Source organism: Camellia sinensis, chromosome 9, assembly GCF_055761805.1.
Source record: "Camellia sinensis isolate YWXY chromosome 9, ASM5576180v1, whole genome shotgun sequence".
NCBI lineage: Eukaryota > Viridiplantae > Streptophyta > Magnoliopsida > Ericales > Theaceae > Camellia > Camellia sinensis.
In genome coordinates this window covers 1,797,588-1,821,980 of record NC_138969.1, presented here as the reverse complement: position 1 = coordinate 1,821,980, position 24,393 = coordinate 1,797,588, and the positions used below count along the sequence as shown (strand labels likewise).

The 24,393-nt window shown below is 35.5% G+C and overlaps 2 protein-coding genes across 5 annotated transcripts; both read left to right on the top strand.

Annotated features, from left to right (window-relative positions):
* Positions 1–892: 892 nt before the first annotated feature.
* On the top strand, positions 893–23,023 carry LOC114292146 (replication protein A 70 kDa DNA-binding subunit D). Of its 4 annotated transcripts, none has more exons than XM_082885979.1 (14): positions 893–2,093; positions 11,637–11,725; positions 15,297–15,376; positions 15,450–15,602; positions 15,752–15,853; positions 20,650–20,801; positions 20,956–21,223; positions 21,311–21,413; positions 21,594–21,655; positions 21,770–21,848; positions 21,930–22,056; positions 22,158–22,318; positions 22,465–22,560; positions 22,647–23,023. In XM_082885979.1, exons 3-13 carry the CDS (start codon positions 15,325–15,327, stop codon positions 22,520–22,522), a joined length of 1,317 nt encoding a protein of 438 aa, XP_082742105.1. In that variant the 5' UTR covers positions 893–2,093; positions 11,637–11,725; positions 15,297–15,324; the 3' UTR covers positions 22,523–22,560; positions 22,647–23,023. The 4 variants fall into 4 exon arrangements, with proteins under 4 accessions (XP_082742105.1, XP_082742104.1, XP_082742106.1 ...); XM_082885978.1 differs by having other exon boundaries at positions 894–2,093; positions 22,161–22,318; positions 22,473–22,560; XM_082885980.1 differs by having other exon boundaries at positions 894–2,093; positions 22,161–22,318.
* LOC145798440 (uncharacterized) lies at positions 15,948–17,933 on the top strand. The gene is made up of 4 exons (XM_082885961.1): positions 15,948–16,007; positions 16,150–16,295; positions 16,435–17,021; positions 17,129–17,933. The coding sequence occupies exons 1-4, from the start codon at positions 15,948–15,950 to the stop codon at positions 17,626–17,628; spliced, it is 1,293 nt and encodes a 430-aa protein (XP_082742087.1). The 3' UTR covers positions 17,629–17,933.
* Positions 23,024–24,393: the final 1,370 nt, after the last annotated feature.

Genomic DNA, 24,393 nt, shown 5'->3' with positions numbered 1-24,393 from the left:
GAAAATCCATTGGTAAAATTGGAATTGGTTCTGCAAAGCTAAACAAGAGTGTGGGATGGGATTCACGTCTTTGTCGGCTTTTAATAGAGCTTTGCTTGCTAAACAATGCTGGAGGCTCCTGAAGTTTCCTAATAGTCTGGTGGCACAACTATTGAAGGCAAAATACTACCCTAAGTCCTTGATTTTGGATGCTCCATTAGGAGCGAACTTTTCTTTACTTGGAGGAGTATTTGGAATGCTCGCAATTTGCTTTTGGAAGGGCTACAGTGGCGTATTGGGAGAAACGTCCAGATTTGGAAAGATAGATAGGTGCCTTGGCCATTTTCATTCATGATTTATTCATTGTCGAATGGTTAACTTTTCTTTATGAATGGATAATGGAAATGATTTTATTTCATAAAAACATGGTTAAAACATATTTTAAAGATACATTTATATTTTTCAACAAGTTTTTATTTATTTATTTAAAGTTGGGATTTTTTGAAATAATTTGATAAAAATAAAATAGTAAAAAATCCAATGTTCCAAATGAAATTAAGTTAAGAATAAAATTTTCAATCAAATTTAATGGGAAAATAAAAAATAAAAAAAAATAAAGAAGAAAAGAGAAAGTATAAATAGGAGATACTCTAACTTATGTTTTTTATTTTTTAATTATAAATTTTCAATTGAGAAAAGCTAAGGCCTATTTTGGGAAGTGAGTTATAATCTACTTCCCAGATTATAACCCATTTTCTCTCTCACAAAAATTTTTTTTATCAAAAAGTTAATTATAACTATCTTCCCAAAATAACCCTAACCGCAAAAAGACCCATACAAGGATAGATATATCCTGCAGTGGAGCGTGTAAACCCTAAACTATTTAACCAAACAGTCCTAGGTAAAAATATCCTGTTACCCAAACAAAAATAAATTCACTCTCTCCTCATTACCTATCTATCCTGCCGCCGTCCCAAACCCTAGATTCTCTAGCCATCTGAAAACAAAGAATACATAGAATATACAAGCCTTATCTTGGGCTCGTCCGACGTCGGGATCGGAGATGCCGATATATTTCCGGGCAAGGAGAAGTGACGGCGACGACTGGTACGAGATCAAGAGTGATGATTCCACCATTGTTGACGACCAAACAAGCCAAATAAGGTCTCCAATTTTCCCTCCGCCAAACCACCTCGCTCAATCTTCTACCATAGCTGTGGGTTCTAGGATATATGTCATCGGGGGTTGCGATTTCTCTGGTGAGTACACCCCAATCCCAGAGACCTTCAAAGATGTTTATTACCTGGATACTCTTTGTCCTGAAAATGGTTGGCACAAGGCATTTTCTATGATGAAACCAAGAGAGTTGCCTTACTCTATAGCCTCGAATGGAAAGATGTACGTGATGGGATCATCTGCAATGGGTGAGGAGGACCCATATCCCTGGGGTGAGGTTTTGGATACAGACCTGGGTGGTGGTTGGACTCCGTTGCCTGAAGATAAAAGTATGGATCTTGCCGTAACCGGCCATGCAGTATTGGAGGGTGGGAACCGAATTCGAGTCCATTCTGTGTTCGATCCTTGCCTACACTATTACGACGTTCAAGATAAATGTTGGGGGATATATTCTAGGGATTTTGGCGTCAACAAGAATTCATCAGCCTTTTTGGATGGTGTTCCGTATTATGTTGATTGGACAACGCCGAGGTGATAGATGCTCTGCTTGTCTCTAATGGTGAAACCGTCCCCAAGCAAGTCAAGGGTTTGGAGGATCTCCCCTTTGATAGATACAAGAATATTGCTATTATGAGGTCGTTTGATTATGGTGATAGATATTCTGATGATTTAGATTTTGAGTGGGTACCAGCAGAAAGACCCGAGGGTCCTTCTCCAAGCGTAAATTTGGTCTCGCACGGAAGGGATGAGCTAGCTGTCATCTGGACCGGCTTAGATTTCTGGAATGTTGCTGGTGCTGTGCTTCATGTGTATTTTTCCAAATTGAAGATTTCTAAAGTGGAAAACGCAGCAGGAGTGGTTGATGAGCTGGTGGCTCATCCTTTAGCTCACAAGCATTACCGTGTCAGGGCCTCTATGTTTGTTGACTGCCTTTCAACGTAAGAACTCCTCCTTCTCCTCCTCCTCCTCCTCCTCCCGCCGCATTTCTTCTTCAATCTCTTTATTTCCTCTTGGTCCTGCATTGCATTGCATTCCATTTCATAGACAAGCTCTTTCCATTAATTAATTGGAGTCTCTGTGCGACTTTTTTTGCTTCATTTTTGCACTCCCCTGTTTTACTTCAAATTTTTCTCCCCCTCCCTTTTAGACAACGATGAAGCCCTCTTCCATCCCTCCAACCTCTTACCAATCTCTTCCAAAACAAGAGAGCCCCAAAAGACACAGCTCTGGGCTGGGGTTACCTCCCAACAACAGACCAAAATCCGTAAAGGAAGACTCAATTGAACACCCTAAAACTCCTGCCAACCCTTTTTTACTTTGCTGAACATTAATTCTAACAATGCTACTCTTTATTACTTAAGTTTATCTTTTAAGTCCAAAAACAAATTTGACAATCCTCAAAAGTGAAAGAAAATTTACTACCATACTTTCGTCCCCTGAAGGAAAAAGACAGCATTATCTGTATATTGTAAGTGAGAAAAACCTACTCCATCCCTCCCAACTAAAAACCTATCAACTAGCCCAATCTCCCTTGCCCTATCAGTCAACCTATCCAACACGTCGGCCACCAGAAAAAAAAAAAGAAAAAAGAAAAAAAAAGTGATAATGGATTCCCTTGTTGTGTAAGCACTCTAGATGCGTTAAAAGGACTAACCATCTTTCCCATATACAATGACTGGCAAATTATAAGTCAAAAGACACCACCTAATCCACTTCCTCTATCTTTCGCCAATCCCTTTCTTTCCATAACAGAATCCCAAAAAAAATTCCTATCCACATGGATGTAAGCCTTCTCAAAATCTACCTTGAAGATGACTTCCTTCTTCAACATTCTATAAGCGTTCTGCATTTCCAACCGATTGCTGCAAACTTATTCCAACATGTGAAAAGCACATTGCTTACTCCAATCCAATCCACCCTCCATACGAAGCAATTACATCTGAGCGTTGGTGCCTTCCTCTCCGACCACCTTTCCAATCTCACTGCAACTCCTCCCTAAGTAATCTGACTCTTTACTCTTACATAAGAAAGAGCTTTATTGACTTGGAATGACTGGAGAACTTACGACCCATCATATTACTTGTTCAGTTTCTTTTCAGTGTGATTCTAGCTGATGAACAAATCAGTCCTCACACACACCACTACTCTTTTCCCAATCCGTTCCATGCTCCCCAAATTCAACATTTGATGCCGAAGACTAGAGACCTTCAGCACAAGTAACCGCTTTGATATACCTTTTTATCTGTGCTTGCGCTGCATGTGCCTATCTCTCTCTGTATTCTCTTCCCTGTCCTCGCTGTTTTTGCCCCCAAATAAAATATTCCTTGATATATTATGCATTTCCAACCATCGTTGTCTGTTATTAAACCCTGCCACCCATTTTGAAATCTCACCAAAAACTTCTCTTTTGTTTGAAAATTTCTGAAAAACAAAGAACCGATGAGCTGTTTATGTATCTTTTGAAGAATGACCTTTCAGTGTGCATGTATCGATCTCTTTCAGAGATTGCATTATCCAGTAGATTCCCTCAAATTAACCTTCATGTTAGTAACTCACCATCAACTGTCTGGTTGTTTCATTCACTGTCTGTTTCATTCTGTGATCACCACCAACTCTCCCCTCGATTCTTCATCAACCTGGATAATGAACATCTTATGCTCAATTTTTGGGCTTTGATGAAAGTTCCTCGGCAGGCTTTCTCTTTATTAAGAAAACTAGATTACAGACACTCAAATCTCTAATCCTAAAAAAGGACAGATGAATCGGAGCTTTTTTCTTCCACCCCAGACATCTCATCAAGGAGAGTATAATTGTTCTCACTTCCTTTCACAGCTTTTCTGTTTAATTTTTCTATGAATGATTTTCACTTCGAGTGTAAAGAAACCCGTACTGCTCGCTTTAAAAGGTAAAAATTATGAAAGAGAAAATGAGCAACAAACGAGCAACAATGGAGAGAGGGGAAAAAAATACCAAGTTACAATCGAACTTTTTTCAAGTGAAGGATACGAAACATCAGCACATGCACGTCGCAGAATAGCACAAGCACCATGAAAAATAGCATAAGCAATATGGCTAATATCACTCTTCTCAATCCTCGGCTGTAATTAAAAGAATAAATCAAAATAAAATAAAATATCCAAACTACATGAGGTAAATATAAGGAAGTATACCTGATGGAAGTTTAGATTGTCATTATAGTGCACTATCATTCCCTTATAGAATCGAGTAACTTCAACAGCAGTTCTTTCGGGTGGAACACGCCCATGCCTTTGGCCAAACAAATATTTATCTTTCTCAATTTTAGCAAACACCCTTTGCTCAGCATTGCCCGGAGGAGGAATGTTAGAATGCCAATTAGGAATATATTTCATTACACAAGCATCCAAAACGATTCCATCAAACATTTTACGACCATGCACAATATCCCACAACTTCATTATAATTTTTTTTTTCGGAGTACCGTTCCAAAACGAAGAATCGTCCAACAGCCAACAGATATCTACTTTTTCACTAAAACACAAATGAACAGAAGATTAATTAGTCAAAACTACACAAGGACAAAATATTAAAAAGAAATAACATATTTAACTTACTGATATTTTTTGTCCCGCAAGTCCTTCATAAAAAGGGAAAACTCGTTCGAAAGCCTCTGATCTCTGAAATAACTTTGCAGCCGTCGCCATTGGAAATCATTATCCTCTCTATAAGGCTTAACTATAACTTCAGCCATCAAAGAGTGAAAATCCTCTATGTCTTTGAATTTTGCATTATAAAGCCCTGCAAAAATATTGAAATTTCAGAGATGCATTTCAAAAAACATAACCAAATAAAATGAAAATAAAGAATGAGTTACAATATACCATTACTATGTATGGCCTTTTTTACCCAAATAAGTTTGGCATTTTGGTTCACGACCGAGATTCCATCTAACAATCTAGTAGAGCAGTATCCCAACGAATATATTTTGCGTAATGCCATGCAAATGTCACTAAATTGTGGTATTACTTTGGGTTGAATGTAACTCCACCAATCCTCGATGGGGCAGGACTTTTCAGACCAACTTCTGTATTCAGAATCGACATAGGAGAAAATATCTTGTTCGACTCTTTCAAGTAAAACTCTTTTGTCATCAACAAAATAACCCTATACAATGGAACTCCCTTTGCAAATCCTCAATGCTGCCAGGTAATCCATTGCTTGGCGATTATTTTCGAAGTCAAAGCTACTGATTGGCATTGCAAACTCTTCAATTAGAGGGCTGGAAAAAGAAGTTTTCCCATATTGAAATTCACCTTGCAGTAGATATAAAATTTCAGCTTCTTTACTAGATGGGTCTGGAAATTCTTCCTCAGACCGTGGATGCATTCTAGGCATATATGGCATATCTTGTTGGCCACTAGCAACCAATGTTGCCCACCAAGAAGGTTGTGCCATAACTAATAAAATAAATAAAAAAAAGAACAAAGTGTAAGTAAACTTCATAACAGAGTCAATATACAAATAAAAATAAACATAATAACAGTGGATGAGGAAATAAAATGATCAATATCATTACAAAAAAATAATTACAAACAATATTAAAACAATCTCAACCAGAAACAATATAAACATATAAAAAAGGGCAAAACTACAATGGTAAATAGCTAACAACAAAACACACAATGTAGATGATAACATAATAGACAGAACAGAGCCTTGTTGTTAACTTTGTGAGACCTTAATCATCACAGCACCACCATCAGACCATAGAAGAAAAAGCAAAGATAGAGAGAGTAGAGAGAGAGAGAGCAAATAGAAATAGTGCACAGAAGAAGAGAGTACCGAATCAGCGAGCAAAGGTGAGCGGAGAAGACCGGCAAGGCTATAGGCGGCGATCGGCGAGGCGAGGAGGAGCAAGAGGGGAGACAAACCGTTCTTTATAGACGAACCGTTCTTTATTAAGTTAAGGCTATTTTAGGAAAAACAATAAAAATTTATGAGACATGTGTCATAGAACTCACAGTAGAAGATTGAGTGAGGTGGTTTGGCGGAGGGAAAATTGGAGACATTATTTGGTTTTTTTATGTAGGTTTTTTAGTTATAGGATATTATTGGATAAAAAAAAAACCAATAATGTCTCCAATTTTCCCTCCGCCAAACCACCTCACTCAATCTTCTACCGTAGCTATGGGTTCTAGGACATATGTCTAATAAATTTTTATTGTTTTTCCTAAAATAGCCTTAACTTATAAAGAACGGTTCATCTGTAAAGAACGGTTCGTCTCCCCTCTTTCTCCTCACCTCGCCGATCGCTGCCTATAGCCTTGCCGGTCTTCTCTGCTCACCTTTGCTCGCTGATTCGGTACTCTCTTCTTCCGTGCACTATTTCTGTTTGCTCTCTCTATCTTTGCTTTTTGTTCTATGGTGCTGTGATGATTAAGGTCTCACAAAGTTAACAACAAAGCTTTATTCTGTCTATTATGTTATCATCTACATTGTGTGTTTTGTTGTTAGCTATTTATCATTGTAGTTTTGCCCTTTTTTATATGTTTATATTGTTTCTGGTTGAGATTGTTTTAATACTGTTTGTAATTATTTTTTTGTAATGATATTGATCATTTTATTTCCTCATCCACTATTATTATGTTTATTTTGATTTGTATATTGACTCTGTTATGAAGTTTACCTACACTTTGTTCTTTTTTTTATTTATTTTATTAGTTATGGAACAACCGTCTTCGTGGGCAACATTGGTTGCTAGTGGCCAACAAGATATGCCACGTATGTCTAGAATGCATCCACGGTCTGAGGAAGAATTTCCAGACCCATCTAGTAAAGGAGCTGAAATGTTATATCTACTGCAAGGTGAATTTCAATATGGGAAAACTTCTTTTTCCAGCCCTCTAATTGAAGAGTTTGCAACGCCCATCAGTAGCTTTGACTTCGAAAATAATCGCCAAGCAATGGATTCCCTGGCAGCATTGAGGATTTGCAAAGGGAGTTTCATTGTAGAGGGTTATTTTGTTGATGACAAAAGAGTTTTACTTGAAAGAGTCGGACAAGATATTTTCTCCTATGTCGATTCTGAATACAGAAGTTGGTCTGAAAAGTCCTGCCCCATCGAGGATTGGTGGAGTTACATTCAACCCAAGGCAATGCCACTATTTAGTGACATTAGCATGGCATTACGCAAAATATATTCTTTGGGATACTGCTCTACTAGATTGTTAGATGGAATCTCGGTCGTGAACCAAAATCCCAAACTTATTTGGGTAAAAAAGGCCATACATAGTAATGGTATATTGTAACTCATTCTTTATTTTCATTTTATTTGGTTATGTTTTTTGAAATGCATCTCTGAAATTTCAATTTTTTTTGCAGAGCTTTATAATGCAAAATTCAAAGACAGAGGATTTTCACTCTTTGATGGCTGAAGTTATAGTTAAGCCTTATAGAGAGGATAATGATTTCCAATGGCGACGGTTGCAAAGTTATTTCAGAGACCAGAGACTTTCGAACGAGTTTTCCCTTTTTATGAAGGACTTGCGGGACAAAAAATATCAATCAGTTAAATATGTTATTTCTTTTTAATATTTTGTCCTTGTGTAGTTTTGACTAATTAATCTTCTGTTCATTTGTGTTTTAGTGAAAAAGTGGATATCTGTTGGCTGTTGGACGATTCTTCGTTTTGGAACAGTACTCTGAAAAAAAAATTTATAATGAAGGTGTGGGATATTATGCATGGTCGTAAACTGTTTGATGGAATCGTTTTGGATGCTTGTGTAATGAAATATATTCCTAATTGGCGTTCTAACATTCCTCCTCCGAGCAATGCTGAGCAAAGGGTGTTTGCTAAAATTGAGAAAGATAAATATTTTTTTGGCCAAAAGGCATGGGCGTGTTCCACCCGAAAGTATTGCTGTTGAAGTTATTCGATTCTATAGGGGAATGATAGTGCACTATAATGACAATCTAAACTTCTATCAGGTATACTTACTTATATTTACCTCATGTAGTTTGGATATTTTATTTTATTTTGATTTATTCTTTTAATTACAGCCGAGGATTGAGAAGAGTGATATCAGCCATATTGCTTATGCTATTTTTCATGGTGCTTGTGCTATTCTGCGACGTGCATGTGCTGATGTTTCGTATCCTTCACTTGAAAAAAGTTCGATTTTAACTTGGTATTTTTTTTCTCCTCTCTCCATTGTTGCTCATTTTCTCTTTCATAATTTTTGCCTCAAGGTCCTGTCTTTTGTATTTCTTCCCACAAGAGTAAAATCCTCTTCCCATAAATACTGATCTGGATTTTAATCCGCCCTGGATGTCCAGCATATAGATGGAACAACAAATACAAGGAAGATTAAACATTGAGAAATGCTAGCAAAAACTCATAGATGTTGCACAACATTAAGGTACAAGTTAATAACATGAGAATGTGGGGCACCACCATTTAACGTAGTGTTTTTTAAGGCGAAAAGCGAACTGAGGCGACAAGGTCTCCTAATGCCTAAGCGCGAGGCGACGAGGCGAGGCGAGGGCTTCATCGAATCGAGGCGAACACAGAGGACATTTTTTAAAAATTAATAGTATAGACAAAATATAAATATTTTCAAGAACCATCGTGCATTTATCATATGCTAAATACTAAATATCCTTAAAAAACACAAAATATCCAACAAATCTGACATTCTAAATACTAAATCTATAACATATATAAAAGCATGTAAGTGTGGTGTAACGAATGGTGTCACAATGGGTTCTTTGTTTGTTACGGATTTGGGCTGCCTACGTGTTGTTCGGTTGGGCCACACACAGAAACAAACAAATTTCATGCTTCAGCCTGTCAAAAGGCCCACCCTCGTTCTGTTGCTGTTTCATTTCCAAGATCATTCATCCTAGAATTCCTCCCAAACGGTGGTCTGCGGGTTCTCTATTTCCCAGGCCTCCTCCCTACCACATTTGGTTGACCGACAAGGAAGAAGAAAATAGAATTTGCCCCTTCGAAGATGGCCTTTCTCACAAGATATATATATATATATATATATATATCATATAGATAGCTTCTCGAAGGAGTGCTTTTTGTCCTCTTCTTGCCATAACTGTCGGTCCTCTTCGCGCCGTAACGCTGTGAGAATTTGGGATCCAAAGCTGTGCTCCTGCAGTTGCAAATCCCAGTACGTACACCTGTGATTTCGTATATTTGTAATGTGATTGCTACTATTGAAAACTGTGTTACTATTTTGTATATCTGTTGGTCCTCTTCCTGGTACGCACACCATGTGTTTGTTAATAGGTCTCAAACATTTCTCTTGATTGGATTGGAATGTTCAACCTAGAAAATTGGATGGGTCTTTTTTTTATTCGGAACATTCAACAGCCGAATTCGAAGGTTTCTTTCAGTAAATGGATTAAATTTCTTGGGGAAAATGAACACTCGTTTAAGATAGAGCCTTATATCCGATCCTTTTCCTTGGAGTTAGGTTAGATTAGGTCACACAAATTGTTCAGTACTTTTCCTTGATAAAGTTCATTTGTTTTAAAAATTATACCTATGTTAGTTAAATCAGCAAAGTTTGACTTACAAAATGGAAATTTCTGGTGAACTTTAAAACAGAGCTGTTTCCTCTTGTTTTGTTTCTATTTTGATTATTTTTTTGAAGGCAAGGTTGGAAAATGATTTTCCACTTCTTTTTTCTATGTTCTATATAATATATTATGTCAACTGAAAAATGTAATTGACTATATATTAAGTTCTAATTTATAGTTAAAAATTCCAGAAAATAATGCAAAAATGACTTTCTAGATTTATTTAATGTTTTTTTTTTTTTTAATAACACACGTCAGCCCCCTACCCGAAATGAATACAAATTGAAATAGTAATTCGGCACAATATGTGGATGTATGGATAGGGAAGTTTTTTTAGGGGAGCACTGGATAGGGAAGTTAAGGACAAGAGAATTGAATTATTTAAAAAAATATTCAATAAAACAGACAATACAATTAATTAAAACAAACTACTACTTGTGATTATAATCAAATTAGACAAATCACATGTAAATACGACATTTTAGAAATATTAATTTCGTTGACGATTTGGGTAAATAAAACATTTCAGGAAGCCAGTTACCAAGGGAATTGATGGTAAATAAAACATCACATTATTTTTTTGGGTCTTCTTGTTCAGAAATATCCAAGTTTAGATTTAGAATAGATGAGTTAAGCGATTGATGCGACACTTTATTATTTAGATGCAAAACAGTCTGTTTAAGTTTATTAAATAGAATAGCAGTATAAGATAATATCCATCATCACCTCGGTTGTGAAGTGTGAAGTTGCTAAAGGCTCCAAGTATTCATTGAATGTCTTCTTGTAGAATTCATTATATTCCTCTGTAGTGACATCCTCGGGGTTCCGAAGACAACAAATCAAGCGCAGTACACAACAAGAAAGAGCATTTGAATTCTTACCCATATAGACTGGGTCTCATTAGTGAGCTCCCGATTCCAGTACTTCTCAACAACTTTCTTGTTTTTCTTCTTCTTCTGCTATAGATAAATTTAAATCAATAACCGTGTAGTGCAGATAGAAATTTACATTGAGAAGCAAATGATGGACCATATGCTTATTAGAATGGGCAATTCAGGAGGGAAAGGAAAGAAAAAAAAGAATGAAACAAAGAAAAATGAAGACGATCATCTCGTTTAACATATGCTTATTAGAGCAGGATATTAGGACAGTGAAAGGCACAGAAGATGTATGGCTTGTAAGACCAAATCGTGTAGAAGATGAATTAATTTGATCTAGAAGATGCAGATCCTAAAACCAGAACGCGTAGTAGATCCTCTTCGAAGATGAACCGGAGAGAAAGAGAGAGAGAAAGAGAGAGCGAGAATTTCGGGTCATATGAAACACATAGGACCAGCCATCACCTCATAATTAGAATTATCTAACTACATAGATTAGATGACGATACATTGAACAACAACAAAATTTGGCAAAATAACACTATAATATTTGTAAATATAACTCTTACATAATTAACTCTATTATTTACAAGATCTGTCCGACTCTTTATGTTTTGATAATTTTATCACATTTAAGTGGTGAAAAAACTGTTCGAAAATGTGATGAAAATTTTAATTATTCTTCATTTAATGAAAATTTGTTTTCCCTTTAAAAGAATCATACCACCAAAAAAAAAAAATAAGGTGGACATAATTTAAATTTGTCAAAAGTGTTGTCTCTCTTTTTGTCTCATACACACACCTTAACAAAAAGCCTTTAACCAAAAGTGAAAATTCCAGATCAATCTTTAATTCCTTTTGTTTCTATATAACCAGTTCTTGTTGTCTATATATTATTCTTTGTTGTATCAAAAGTGGACATTGAAGATGGAAACTTTTGTGGAAGTAAATCTTATTGCTAATCATAGTTAATTTTGAGTTTCTTTGAAGTCTTAGTTGTGAGGAAATTCACATGATTCTTTTATTATGTAGATGAAGTAACAAGATTGTCGATCTTCTTCCTGCCGTAATGCTGTGAAAAGTAGGCCTCCAACGCTCTGGTCCTGCAGTTGCAAAGCCTGGTACGTACACCCTGACATGTTCAGCAGATGCGCACCGTGTGTTCGTTAATGTGTCTCAATAATTGAGGAGTTAACTAAGTTTGTGTGTGGTGCTTCTAATTGCTCATTCATGAAACTGTACAACTGTTTATGTTTTCATATCTTTATAAAATTTAGATTGTCCACCTGTCCAACTGTTTATGTGCTGATAAGGAAAATATAAGAATGAGACTATAACTTTGATCAAAAACAGCTTGATGTTCAAGTCAGCGAACCACGTGGCTTCACATTACCACCACAATCTCAAAAATGCAGCCACCAAGTCAGCCCCTGCTCCCAATTTTGACCAGGACTCCTTCATTTATTGTTCAAATATGCCCAACGCTAATGTAAAAATGGTACTACAAATGGGCAGTTTCAAGTTGGACAATTTAGTTGAGACCATTGACTTCGAAACATAAATGAGATTTCCTTATTTTTTCTCCTCTTAGGTGAATTTATATATCCAACTCACATCCAAATTTGTCAAGATATAATTAGAATATCTAATTATATATATTAGATAACAATAAGTTGGACAACAACAAAATTTCGCAAAATAACTCTACCAAGCAAACTAATTTATAAAAGTATTATGTGAAATTCCTGCCACCTAAGACATCGAAGCAACAAAAAATTAAGTTTGATTAGCAATAAGATTTCATTCCATAAGAATTTGAGTTTCATCTTGAACCTGCACTTTTGATGCAACAAAGAATAATATATAGACAATAATAATTGCTTACATAAAAACAAATAGAATTATAGATTGATCTTCAGTATTTCCCAAATCTGAAACGAAATCAGTATTTCTAACCAAATCTAAAAATTGTGTGCTAAGAAAGGGTTCCCCAAGTACAAATAGAGAAAACAGTAGTTAAAATTCAAAACACAATTGTTGAAATTATAAAACTGTAGGTTAAGTTTATAGGGTGAATCCATTGTCTGAATTTTAAATACATTTCACTCTTCAAATTCATAAACCGAACACAATTTTAAATATTTATTATATTTGTGGCTTTTATTGTATTTTCCACTACCTTTTTATAAACTTAACTAGGTTTATGTGTGGGGTGTTTCTAATTGCCTATCTATAAAACTCTGTTCAGCTATTGATCTTTTCATAATGTTATGAAGTTTATGTAGCTAAAAACTTACAGAACTGAATAATTCAAAACAGAATCATATATGAAAAATTTATAGGGCTTCCTTCTTACAAAACAAAATAATTAAAAATATAATTAAAAATATCTAATTATATATATTAGATGATGATAGGTTGGACAACAACAGAATATGGCAAAATAACTCTATGATATTTGTAAATATGAACCTTACATAATTAACTCTATTATATTATTAACTCTATTATTTAAGTGGTGAAAAAAACCGTTGGAAATCTGATGGAAAATTTAATTTATTCTTGATTTAATGAAAACTTGATCATCTAATTTTCCTGGCAGCTACGCCATTGGAGATACCAAAAAAATAGGTTTCATTAGATAATTTGGACAGCAGCAGACTATTGGAAAATAACTCTATAATGTTTATAAATATGACTCCTAGATAATTAGCTCTATTATTTATAAGATGTGTCTAACTTTTTACGTTTTGATAATGTTATGAAATGTAACTACATCTAAATATAACTACATTTCATTTCTCAAATTCATAAACCCGCCACAATTTCAAATATTTATTATATTTGTGTTTGTCACTATATCTACAGGCTTTTTACGAACTTAACTAATTTGATAACGTTATAAAATTTATGTGATCAAAAAATAGGTTTTCTTTTAAAAGAATCATGTATAAAAAATTTATAGTGCTTGCTTAGATAAGTTGGACGGACAAAGTTGGATGACAACAAAATCTGGCAAAATAACACTACAATATTTATAAATACGAGCCTTACATTATTAACTCTATTATTTATAAGATGTGCCCAACTCTTTACGTTTTGATAATGTTAAGAAATTTATATGATGAAAAAATTGGTAGGAAATCTGATAGACAATTCTATTTATTCTTTATTTAATGAAAACTAGGTTTTTTTTTAAAAGAATCATATATAAAAAATGTACAGCAATTCTTTTCTAGCAACCAAACTAATTTATAAAAGAATCATCTAACTTTCCTAACAGCTAAAACATTAAACAACCAGCGAACTAATTATAGTTAGCAATAAGATTTACTTCCATAAAAGAGAGACCACTTATGGGAAATTTAAATTATGAGTATCTATTCAAGTATGTAGATAAAGTAACAACATTTTTATAGCAAAAGAGGCCAATTTTTCCCCCTGCTAAAGTATCTGCTTGCTAGATACCTGAATAGATTCCTTAGGTTCATTGGATTTCCATTTTCTTTATTTATTTGTTTTATAGTTTCAAGGAATATATGATAGCTTATCTCTATTATGGATTTATTTAATGGCTTCCTTTTCTTCTTTATTTTTTTGACTTTTGAACGGGACATAAAATGCCCAAAAAGTAACTAGATGCACAACGATTTCTGTCCTAATTTATTTTTAAATTCCCAAAAATAAATAAATAATTAAAAAAAGAAACACTCATTTCTACCCAAATAAATTAATTCTCTACGTTAAATGATCTCAATTATACTACTATAAATTAGGCTCTAATTCTTAGCGAACGCTTTAATTCTAACTTGTTCAAATTAGCGAACCGAACAGATTTAATTGTTATTCTAATCTATCTGTTCAAATAATACAGGTCAATAAATATTATAACAATCAATAACACTTTCAATCACATAATTACCATCTAGGAACATAATTAATAGTTTCAATCAAGACTCAATTCAATCACATCCAATTTCAATAAACTGAATCAATTTCCAATTAAATTTCCCCAATTGCTCTAAAATTTCCAGAAGCTCATCCATGTACTCAACTTCAATTGGTGCACCCAATAAGATAGGTAATTCTCCAATTTTGATAGATATGCACAAACTAAATTATTAGGCACTTAGTTCAATTAGAATTACGAAATAATTAATTCATTAAAATTACAACCAACAAGTCTGGAACACAATTTGAAAAAATATTGATATTGAAGGGATAGACAAATTGGATACCAAATATAATAGACAAATTGCAAACTATAGCGCAACCCCTACATGTAATAGATATTCCACATTTTCACCAACAAGAAATGTAGAAACAACACAAAGTGGGCTTCGAGAAATTGAAATATACACAAAGTGGGCTTCGAGAAATTGAAATATACTATTCTATTTTGATCTACACTAGAAAAGATGGAAATCATGTCATCGATTAGGATGTTTAGCAACATTCATATTCTCAACTTCAAATAGCTAGAAAAACATAGAGCATTCCCAAAAAATGAAAACACCTAAGTTCACATTGTAGAATTAACATACAACCCTCTGACTAGCTCTTGTTAAACATACATTTATTTCTTCAATTGAAATTCTACTTCTTCGTTTTGCTTATAATTGTCTACTTGCTAAAAAAATTCATTATTGATTTATTGTAATTCTATGCTACACATTTGATAATTAAATGTAGGTGTATTTGAGATTTTAACTCAAACAATATGAATAACGATTTAGTCAGAACTCGAGAAAGCCTATTGGAAGAACAAGAAGGTATGCTAGATAACTACACCGACATAGTTTGTGTGACCAATACATTCACAATTAACGAATCGATATTTCCCAGCTCGTACACGTGAACAAAATCGCCAACGCCAGCGCGCATACCGTTCAAGACTAACAAATGAACGCAGGCAAGAAATATTACAACAGCGAAGGGAAAATCGTCAACGCGCAAAGGAGCAGCAATTACGCAACAAAATGATTGAAAATGATAAAGGTATACAACATGTTATCAGATGTAATAGAGTTACCAAACCTACAAACCTATTGCCTGACTAGCCTTCGCAAGAAAGAGGCTGACATCTTTGTAAGTTTGCTATATCAATTTTTCCCTCATCCATAACATCTAATTCAAATGTTATATAGATGTGCCTTCAACTGTTGTGGCCCCAACTGAAAATTTCTACTATGGGAGTTGCTCATCTGGTGGTATCGCAGCTTCTTCAGAATCAAATGACTTCCCAATCCGTATGACTCTACGACTTCATATTTCCATACTAATGTTTAGACACTATTTACCATTTGTCAAAATATACCCTACTTGTACATTCCACTTACTATCATGATTTTAGGAATGCTTCCTTCATATGCCGACCATTCAAGCGATTCATTAAACTATCAGGCGAACCAATCTGATAACAACATAACCACAGCTTGTACCCAAAAGTGTCAACGTATGTTCCCACAACCAAAAACTTGACGTCTAATGTATTCCACAACATTTTTACCAACACTTACATACTAACAATTATTGCTGTTGGTAGGCTGTCAACGAACACAGAGAATTGCAAATAGGATGCCTTTTCCTCCAACTTCTGCTTCCTGTCTTCCTCCAACATCTTTGTGTAGATTTTGTGGTGCAAGACTTTTTCCATACAAGTCTAAAGGATTATGCTATTCACAGGGCCAAGTACAACTTGCTTGCAACCCACCACCTCAAGACTTATATCGCCTAATGACATCCAACGATGAGGACAACCAATATTTCCGTGCAAATATTCGAATATACAATAACTTATTTGCCTCCACATCTATGGGTGTCTTGATAGCAAGGTTGCAGTAAGGAAAAACGACATATACACTTTTCGAGCTCAAGGCCAGGTGCATCACTACATCAATAGTTTACAACCACCTGACAGCAAACCCAAATACCTCCAACTATATTTCTATGACACTGAGCATGAATTGCAGCATCGTTCGGAAAATGCACCACAATTACGTGTTGATATCATTGAGTCAATAATGCGCATTTTGTTAGAAAATCCCTATACAAAATTTCTGCGCAGCTTAAAAGATGTTGTGATTAACGAGGAATGCAGTATTGCCATCCGAACAGATCCTTGCCTAGATCAAAGAACCTACAATGCACCATCGGCTTCACAAGTTGCATCAATATGGGTTGAAGAAGAGTCCACCAACAATAAGACTTGGGACATTCTTGTCCATAAAAAATCAGGTGGCAGCCAACGAGTTATGCATTACCATGGCTGCCATGACCCTCTTCAATACCCTCTATTATTTCCTTACGGTGAAACAGGGTGGCACCGTAATGTGAAAAAAAAAAGGGAAAAAATTCCATCAGACAACACAGGCATTTCTGAAAACACATCAGAATTGTTACCCTTAGAAAATGAAGGTAAAAAATCCTCTACTCATTGAAATTATATTATTGTTCCACTGACCAAAAAACCCCAAAAGCTCACAACCAGCCTACATCCATTCTAACTCTCTTTTTCCTCACAGCTTCACATGCTGTTACGAGTGATGCATCAGGAATTTCATGCTGCCAATTCTACAGCTATCTGCTACAAATTAGGCCTTCACAAATATTGACAACATTACTTTCAGGCAGGTTGCTACAACAATTTCTTGTCGACATGTACATAAAAATTGAAAGCACTCGATTAGACTACATACGAGCTAACCAAGACACTATTCGTGCGGACTTGTACCAAGGAATAGTCGGCAGTGTAACAAGTGGTAAAACAAGAGCATCAAACATTGGTAAACGCATAGTACTTCCAGCATCCTTTATTAGTGGCCCTCAAGATATGAAGCGACGATATCTGGATGCTATGACATTAGTACAACGATATGGAAAGCCTGACATATACCTAACAATGACATGCAACCCTTCTTGGCCTGAAATCAAAGCAGAGGAGCTACATGAAACAGAAGAAGCACAAAATCGACAGATCTTATCGCTCGTGTTTTCCTGCCAAAATTGTGGAGCTAAAGAATGAGTTGGTCAAAAAACAACTCTTCGGCCCTGTAGCAGCTTACACATATGTGATTGAATACCAAAAGCGTGGCCTTCCACATATCCATTTCTTGTTGGTTTTGAAATCTCATGCAAAGATTATCCATCCTGAAGAATATGACACATACATTTCTGCTGAGATCCCAAATAAAGATGACAATCCACATTTCTATATGGCAGTTGTGAAGCATATGATGCATGGCCCTTGTGGTGTACTGAAGCCAACAAACCCTTGCATGACCAAAAAAGGCTAATGCAAGAACAAATACCCTCGAGAATTCTCAGAAGTGACCAAGTGGTGAGAACTCTTACCCAATCTATGGGCGCCGAAATAACGGCAAGTGTGTGAATGTTCGAGGTAGCCTTCTAGACAATAGATGGGTTGTCCCTTATAACCCATACTTACTTGCAAAGTTCGATTGCCACATAAATGTTGAAATCTGTTCCACAATCAAAGCTGTAAAATATTTGTACAAATATGTATACAAAGGGCATGATCGTGTTTCTTTCCATTTTATTGGCAATGATGACGGCTCAATTATTGATGAGATTAGTGCATACCGATCCGCTCATTGGATATCTCCACCTGAAGTTGCATGGCGTATTTACAAATTTACATTTAACGATATTTCTCCAGCAGTTTTAGCTCTCCATTTACACTTGCCAAATATGCAACTTGTAAATTTCAAGGAAGAAGATAATTTGCCCAATGTCCTACAATCTGGGCGTGCTTCTAGAACTATGTTCATTGAATATTTTGCGATGAACAAGACAAACACATTTGCTAGGCAATGGTTATACTCTGAATTCCCTGAACGTTATGTTTGGAATGTTCAAGATCGATATTGGAAATCACGTCAAAGAAGTGGGACAATTGGAAGGGTTGTATCAGCCAACCCTACTGAAGGAGAACGATACTTCCTACGTATACTTCTAACACACATAAGAGGAGCTACAAGTTTCATAAACCTTCGTACTGTTGATGGGCAAATATGCTCCTCATTCAGAGAAGCTGCTGAAAAACGATGCTTGCTTGAGAAAGACAATGCCATTGAAGAATGCCTTGCAGAAGCAAGTGTTTTCCAAATGCCTTTTGCGCTGAGGCGTTTGTTTGCAACACTATTAGTTTTCTGCGAACCTAACAATCCAAGATCATTGTGGGAGAAATTTTATGATGCTCTATCAGAAGACCACAGACAAAATCTACAACTCACAGCAGAACAAGTACAAAACATCACGCTTGACCATATTGCATGTTTCATCGAATCAATGGGCAAGAAAATCACAGACTACAACCTCCCAGCATACAACAAAGATTCCATCATACGAAACAAACCTACCAAGGAAATTGAGGCTGAACTACAAATCCCAATTTCAGAAGAAGACATACATATGAAAGTCCTCATAAACAATGGACAGCGCATTGCCTTTGATCTGATTATGCATTACATAAAGCAACACTTAGGAGGTGGATTTTTCATTGATGGCCCAGGAGGTATAGGTAAAAATTTCTTGTACCGAGCATTGCTAGCTGCTATACGCTCAGAAGGATCTATTGCTATAGCAATAGCTAGCACGGGAATAGCTGCAGCTAACCTACCTGGCGGCCGCACTGCACATTCTCGATTCAAAATACCTTTAGATATCAATAGTTCAACTGGTTGTAATGTTGGGAAACAAAGTTGAGTTGCCATACTCATTCGAAAAGCAAAATTAATCATTTGGGATGAAGCGCCTATGGCAAAGAAACAAAATATTGAAGCTTTTGAAGCAATGTTACGTGATGTTTGCTCAAATGAGACCATCTTTGCTGGAAAAGCTGTAGTATTTGGTGTAGTATTTGGTGGTGATTTCCGACAAGTTCTTCCGGTTAGTCCTCGATCCACTCGTGAGGAATGCATTAACAGTTTGGTGGAATCAACACTCTGGCCTCATCTTCACATTCTTCGTCTAACAGAAAACATGCGAGCATTACATGATCCTCAATTTTCTGATTTCTTATTAGACGTCGGGAATGGAACTTACAACAACATAGATGAGGACTTAATCACAATACTTGAATGCATGACTATCAACACAAAAGAGAGTTCAAATCCAATATTAACATTGGTTGAACACATCTATCCAGATTTCACTGAAAATGCATTCAAACCAAATTACTTGACATCTCGAGCCATCTTGACTCCTAAAAATGAATTCGTAGACGAAATCAATAAAGTCTTGATGGACCAATTCCCAGGAGGTTCATACACATACACTAGCTTTGACAAAGCGACAAACGACACACGAGAAAACTACCCATAAGAATTCCTTCACAATTTGATTCCCAATGGAATGCCTCCCCACCAACTACAACTCAAACAGTTTTGCCCAATAATGCTTCTCAGAAACATAGACCCTGCTGCAGTAATGTGCAACGGTGTGCGATTACTATGCAAGGCTCTAAAACCTAATGTTATCCACGCTGAAATTGCAACTAGCCATTATCAGGGCAACTCAGTTTTGATCCCCCGGATTCCACTTAAACCAGCCAAAACAGATAACTACCCTTTCTCATTTCAACGCAAACAATTTCCAATCCGACCTTGTTTCACAATGACTATCAACAAGGCTCAAGGACAAACCTTAGAGCAAGTCGGCATTTACCTTCCACAACCTGTGTTCTCCCATGGACAATTATATGTAGCACTTTCAAGAGCACAACGATCATCTGCTATAAAAATCCTCATAAAACCAGCCAGGCAATCAAAAGACATGTCCAACATGACACGAAATGTTGTCTACAAAGATTTTATCCAAAAAACATCATAGGTAAATCCAACAAACCCTAGAAGAATTTGACAACCCACACTAAATGTAACATATCCTCCAACATAAACCAATCCATATATACTTGCACACATAGTCAATAACACACCAATCAAATTAAAAATATATCCCAATATATAGCAAATCCATGTAGACATGCACACTGATTCACTTATACCCACATTTGCATTTGCAGGAACAATGGAAGAGAAAGCTATAATGATTCGTGAGTTATCTTATAGATCGCACAAATGGAGAGCCAAACTCCGTGTCATTCAAAAACAGCCCCCTCGTACAACCAAGCTTGGAACAACTACTATCCAACAATTCATCCTAACAGACAGTGAGGTATATTCAATACATTACTAACAACATATTACATCATCCTACTTTTAGCAACCCCAAAACACCTCATACACACACACACACACACACACACACACACACACACACTAAATATAGAACCCAAATACTCATTATAACTAATATTTTGCCATATTAGGGCTCACGAATTCAAGCTACATGTTTTGATGATGACATCCCATGTTTGATGGCCTACTCCATGTATACAAGACATTATTTTTCAAATGGCATCATCAAATACATTGACCCTCGAAATAGAATCATTGACAACACAATTCAACTCATGCTAAACTCTCGTATATCAGTTGAAGAAACTGAATCAACAGAAGAAGCAAATGCATTAGAAACATACTTTTTCATCCAGCTAGCAGATGCTTCCAACTACATTACAACAAATATCAAATTTGGTAAATTCATATGCATACCACAACTAATAGTAGCACAATCACTCTTTTAATTACCTACCATTCACATTCATGTTACATACCTAACAGATATTGCTGCTATTGCAACCAATGTTCTTCCGACAAGAACAATCACAAAGCGAATCGATGGACAACCAGCTAAAGTCAGAGAAATCTTTCTCATTGACCAATCGTTAGTTCCTTACCAATTTCCATGGATATCCTACATATCATATTGACATAATAGCTATTTCGAAGTTCAAATTAACAATTACACAAATTTATTAATGACACATTTTCAAATGTTCCTATCAACAACAATCAACCTATCGGCATGGGATGATTTCACCACAAATGAATGTGAACACATAAGCTCCATCATTACTGAAAAGCCTACATTTGTGGCCACAAACCTTAGAGCAACTACATTCAATGGTAAGTTAACATACCCTTTTCTCCAATAGAAAATACCACATAATTGTCCTATATTTTCCATCATCGAATATCTAGAAGAATAAATTACGCCTACACTTTAAACTACAATTACAGGATGCTCGTTATCAACTACTCCAACAACTGAATTCATCTTCAATGCCAACATACCTGAAATACAATCGTTGCATGAGTGGTATAAATCATAAACATTATATTCACTTTAAGGCCTTCACATCTAACCTGTATTAATAGCTTCTTCATTACATTAACGCAGGCAACTAGCAAACCCAGAAAAAATTGAAGAAATTGCAAATTCAAAACACTTGTTCCTGTTGCCGTCTCCAACTTCATCTTCAAAAACATTTGAAGTTGTACCTATCAACAATTTGTCGTCGCATGATGTATATACCTTCTTATTCGTTTTCTTAATTGAAGACTACTACATTGACATATATATATATATATATGCATGCTTACATTCACATACTACTTTCTTTTAAAGCAGGGCAACATATGGATAAAAGGCAAAATAACAGCAGAACCAATAACCCAGCGTCCATGGTATGTTGCTTGTAACAAATGTAACCGCAGTACAATGGGGGACATTGGCACCTCATTTACTTGTATTGAATGCAATACAGAAGAATCTACAGCGACAGCAAGGTACAAAACATATAATTTGTTACAACTAAAGTACATTCTCTTACATTCTCTTTTGGCTTCATGATAATTTCCTATATTACATTCACTTACATCCTATTATACCCACCTTAACTGCCTACAAATCTATCCTCCGAGTTCAAATCAAGGACAACAGTGGTTGCTTCCAAACAGCTATTTTTGGACCACATGCAGAGAAGCTGGTAGGCCATTCAGCAGATGCATTGGTGCAATTAAATCTCAGGGCAAGTATCTTCTTGCTATTTAGAATCAAGGCTTAAATTAAAGCATATGCACAATTATTTAATATACATATACTCTTCAATTGTAGGAACGTATGCAGAAAATAGCTGACATCAACATGGCTTCAAAGGAAAAAGAATATTATATTCATCTCGCTCCTACCAAAAATGCAAGTTCAACATGGGCAAACAACAAGTGGACTGTCTGACAAGTAGAAGATGTATAAATTCCCTTGTGTAATACAATATATTATTAGTAGATCTACATATATATATATATATATATATTAACATATCTGTCAATATATATCCATATACTTCACTAGAAGTTATGTATAATAGTTAACTTACACTTTTTGCATAACATATAAACAACCTTGGTATGTAATAACTTCCGCGTTTTTGACAACATATAAATAGCTGCCATCAATAGTATAAGATTATGCTTGCTAGCTTTTGGATGCTACATACAACACTTATTTAATCCTACATTGAATATCTATTTTGGAGCATTCAGTGCTTGGAAGCAAAGTAGCCAATATGAGGCATGCAGATTTGTTATTCGCATTCTCATCTTCTATTAACATATTTTTTTTTCTGCCTTTATTATTAGCGGAATTTATGTTCTCACCAGTTCTAAAACTAGCTGGATATTCTGTCTGCCCGTTTGATGGATTTTATATGGTAGAAACAGTTTGTACACTTTCCACTTGCCCATTAGAGTGTATAAACCTGCTACAATATTGTTTTCAACCGTCTCTTGTTTGTCTAATGTGTTCGACTAGCCTGAGATTTCTTCTTCACAGGATCCAATGAATTCGTGATTTTCGGAGTTACCTTCACCATTGGGTAACCTTTATTAGAAAAGCAAGCTTGATGAGCTGATATAATTTCGCCTCTTATCATGATCTACCTAATGGGTTTATTGTGCCCTCAATACATCAAATCAAGTTTTTACACAACATTTTTTTCTCTTTTACAAATGTTTTTTCAGATCTTCGGTTCAGGGACTAGCCTGTAGCTTTTTGTTTACCTCTCTCCCTCTCTATTAATAATCAACTGAAAAATGATTTGTTTGTTATCCTGCTCTATCTATTTTTTTTATTTTGTGACAGAAAAGAATAAATCTCATTGTGACGTATACAATGATTTTGTTTATAGTTTAGCTTTAGTCCTCATTGTGAGATATACAAATTTTCATTTTTCCTCACATGTTTTATATTATGTTGCAATAAACTTTTCCAACCTCATCTTGAAAAACCGTGAACTATGAATGCATTACCAAGGAATTTCTTTTCTTCATGCAATAACTTCTATTATTATTATTATTATTATTATTATTATTATTATTATTATTACTCTACTGCAACCTAAAAGTTGAAGCATTAATTGCATAGATAAATTTTTTGTTCACTACAGGAAAAATAGGTTTAGACGGCGTTTTTTTAACGGCGTTTTTTTAAACGCCACTTTTATAAATATTTAACGACGTTTTATAAAAACGTCGCATATTTCGTTAATAAAACGACACCGTTTTGAAATCGGAGGCATTTAAAAACGCCTCCAAATATGTTGGCCCTCACGCGCTATTTTGAATGTGAGAATACTTGTTAAAGCTTTGGAAACCCTTATTTTGAATCTCACGCCTTCACAATCCCCACGCCTCTCTCTTGCTCACCCCCAATTGCTTCTAAACCCTTGACAACAATTTCGATTCAGAGCCATTTTCTTTGAGATTCATACAGATTCAAAATTTGACTTGGTTGGAAACCAGAATTTCGATTTGAAGCTCACATCAGAGCGATTCGATTTGAAGCTCTGAAGCTCCGCTGTCTT

Coding starts and splice junctions, on each gene's coding strand:
- LOC145798440 (XM_082885961.1), top strand. CDS start 15,948: ATGATTTTAGGAATGCTTCCTTCATATGCCGACCATTCAAGCGATTCA. Junction 16,296..16,434: donor TATGCTATTCACAGGGCCAA/GTACAACTTGCT, acceptor GTGTCTTGATAG/CAAGGTTGCAGTAAGGAAAA. Junction 17,022..17,128: donor GTTACCCTTAGAAAATGAAG/GTAAAAAATCCT, acceptor TTTTCCTCACAG/CTTCACATGCTGTTACGAGT.
- LOC114292146 (XM_082885977.1), top strand. CDS start 15,325: ATGAATAACGATTTAGTCAGAACTCGAGAAAGCCTATTGGAAGAACAA. Junction 15,377..15,449: donor CCTATTGGAAGAACAAGAAG/GTATGCTAGATA, acceptor GATATTTCCCAG/CTCGTACACGTGAACAAAAT. Junction 15,603..15,751: donor AATGATTGAAAATGATAAAG/GTATACAACATG, acceptor AATGTTATATAG/ATGTGCCTTCAACTGTTGTG.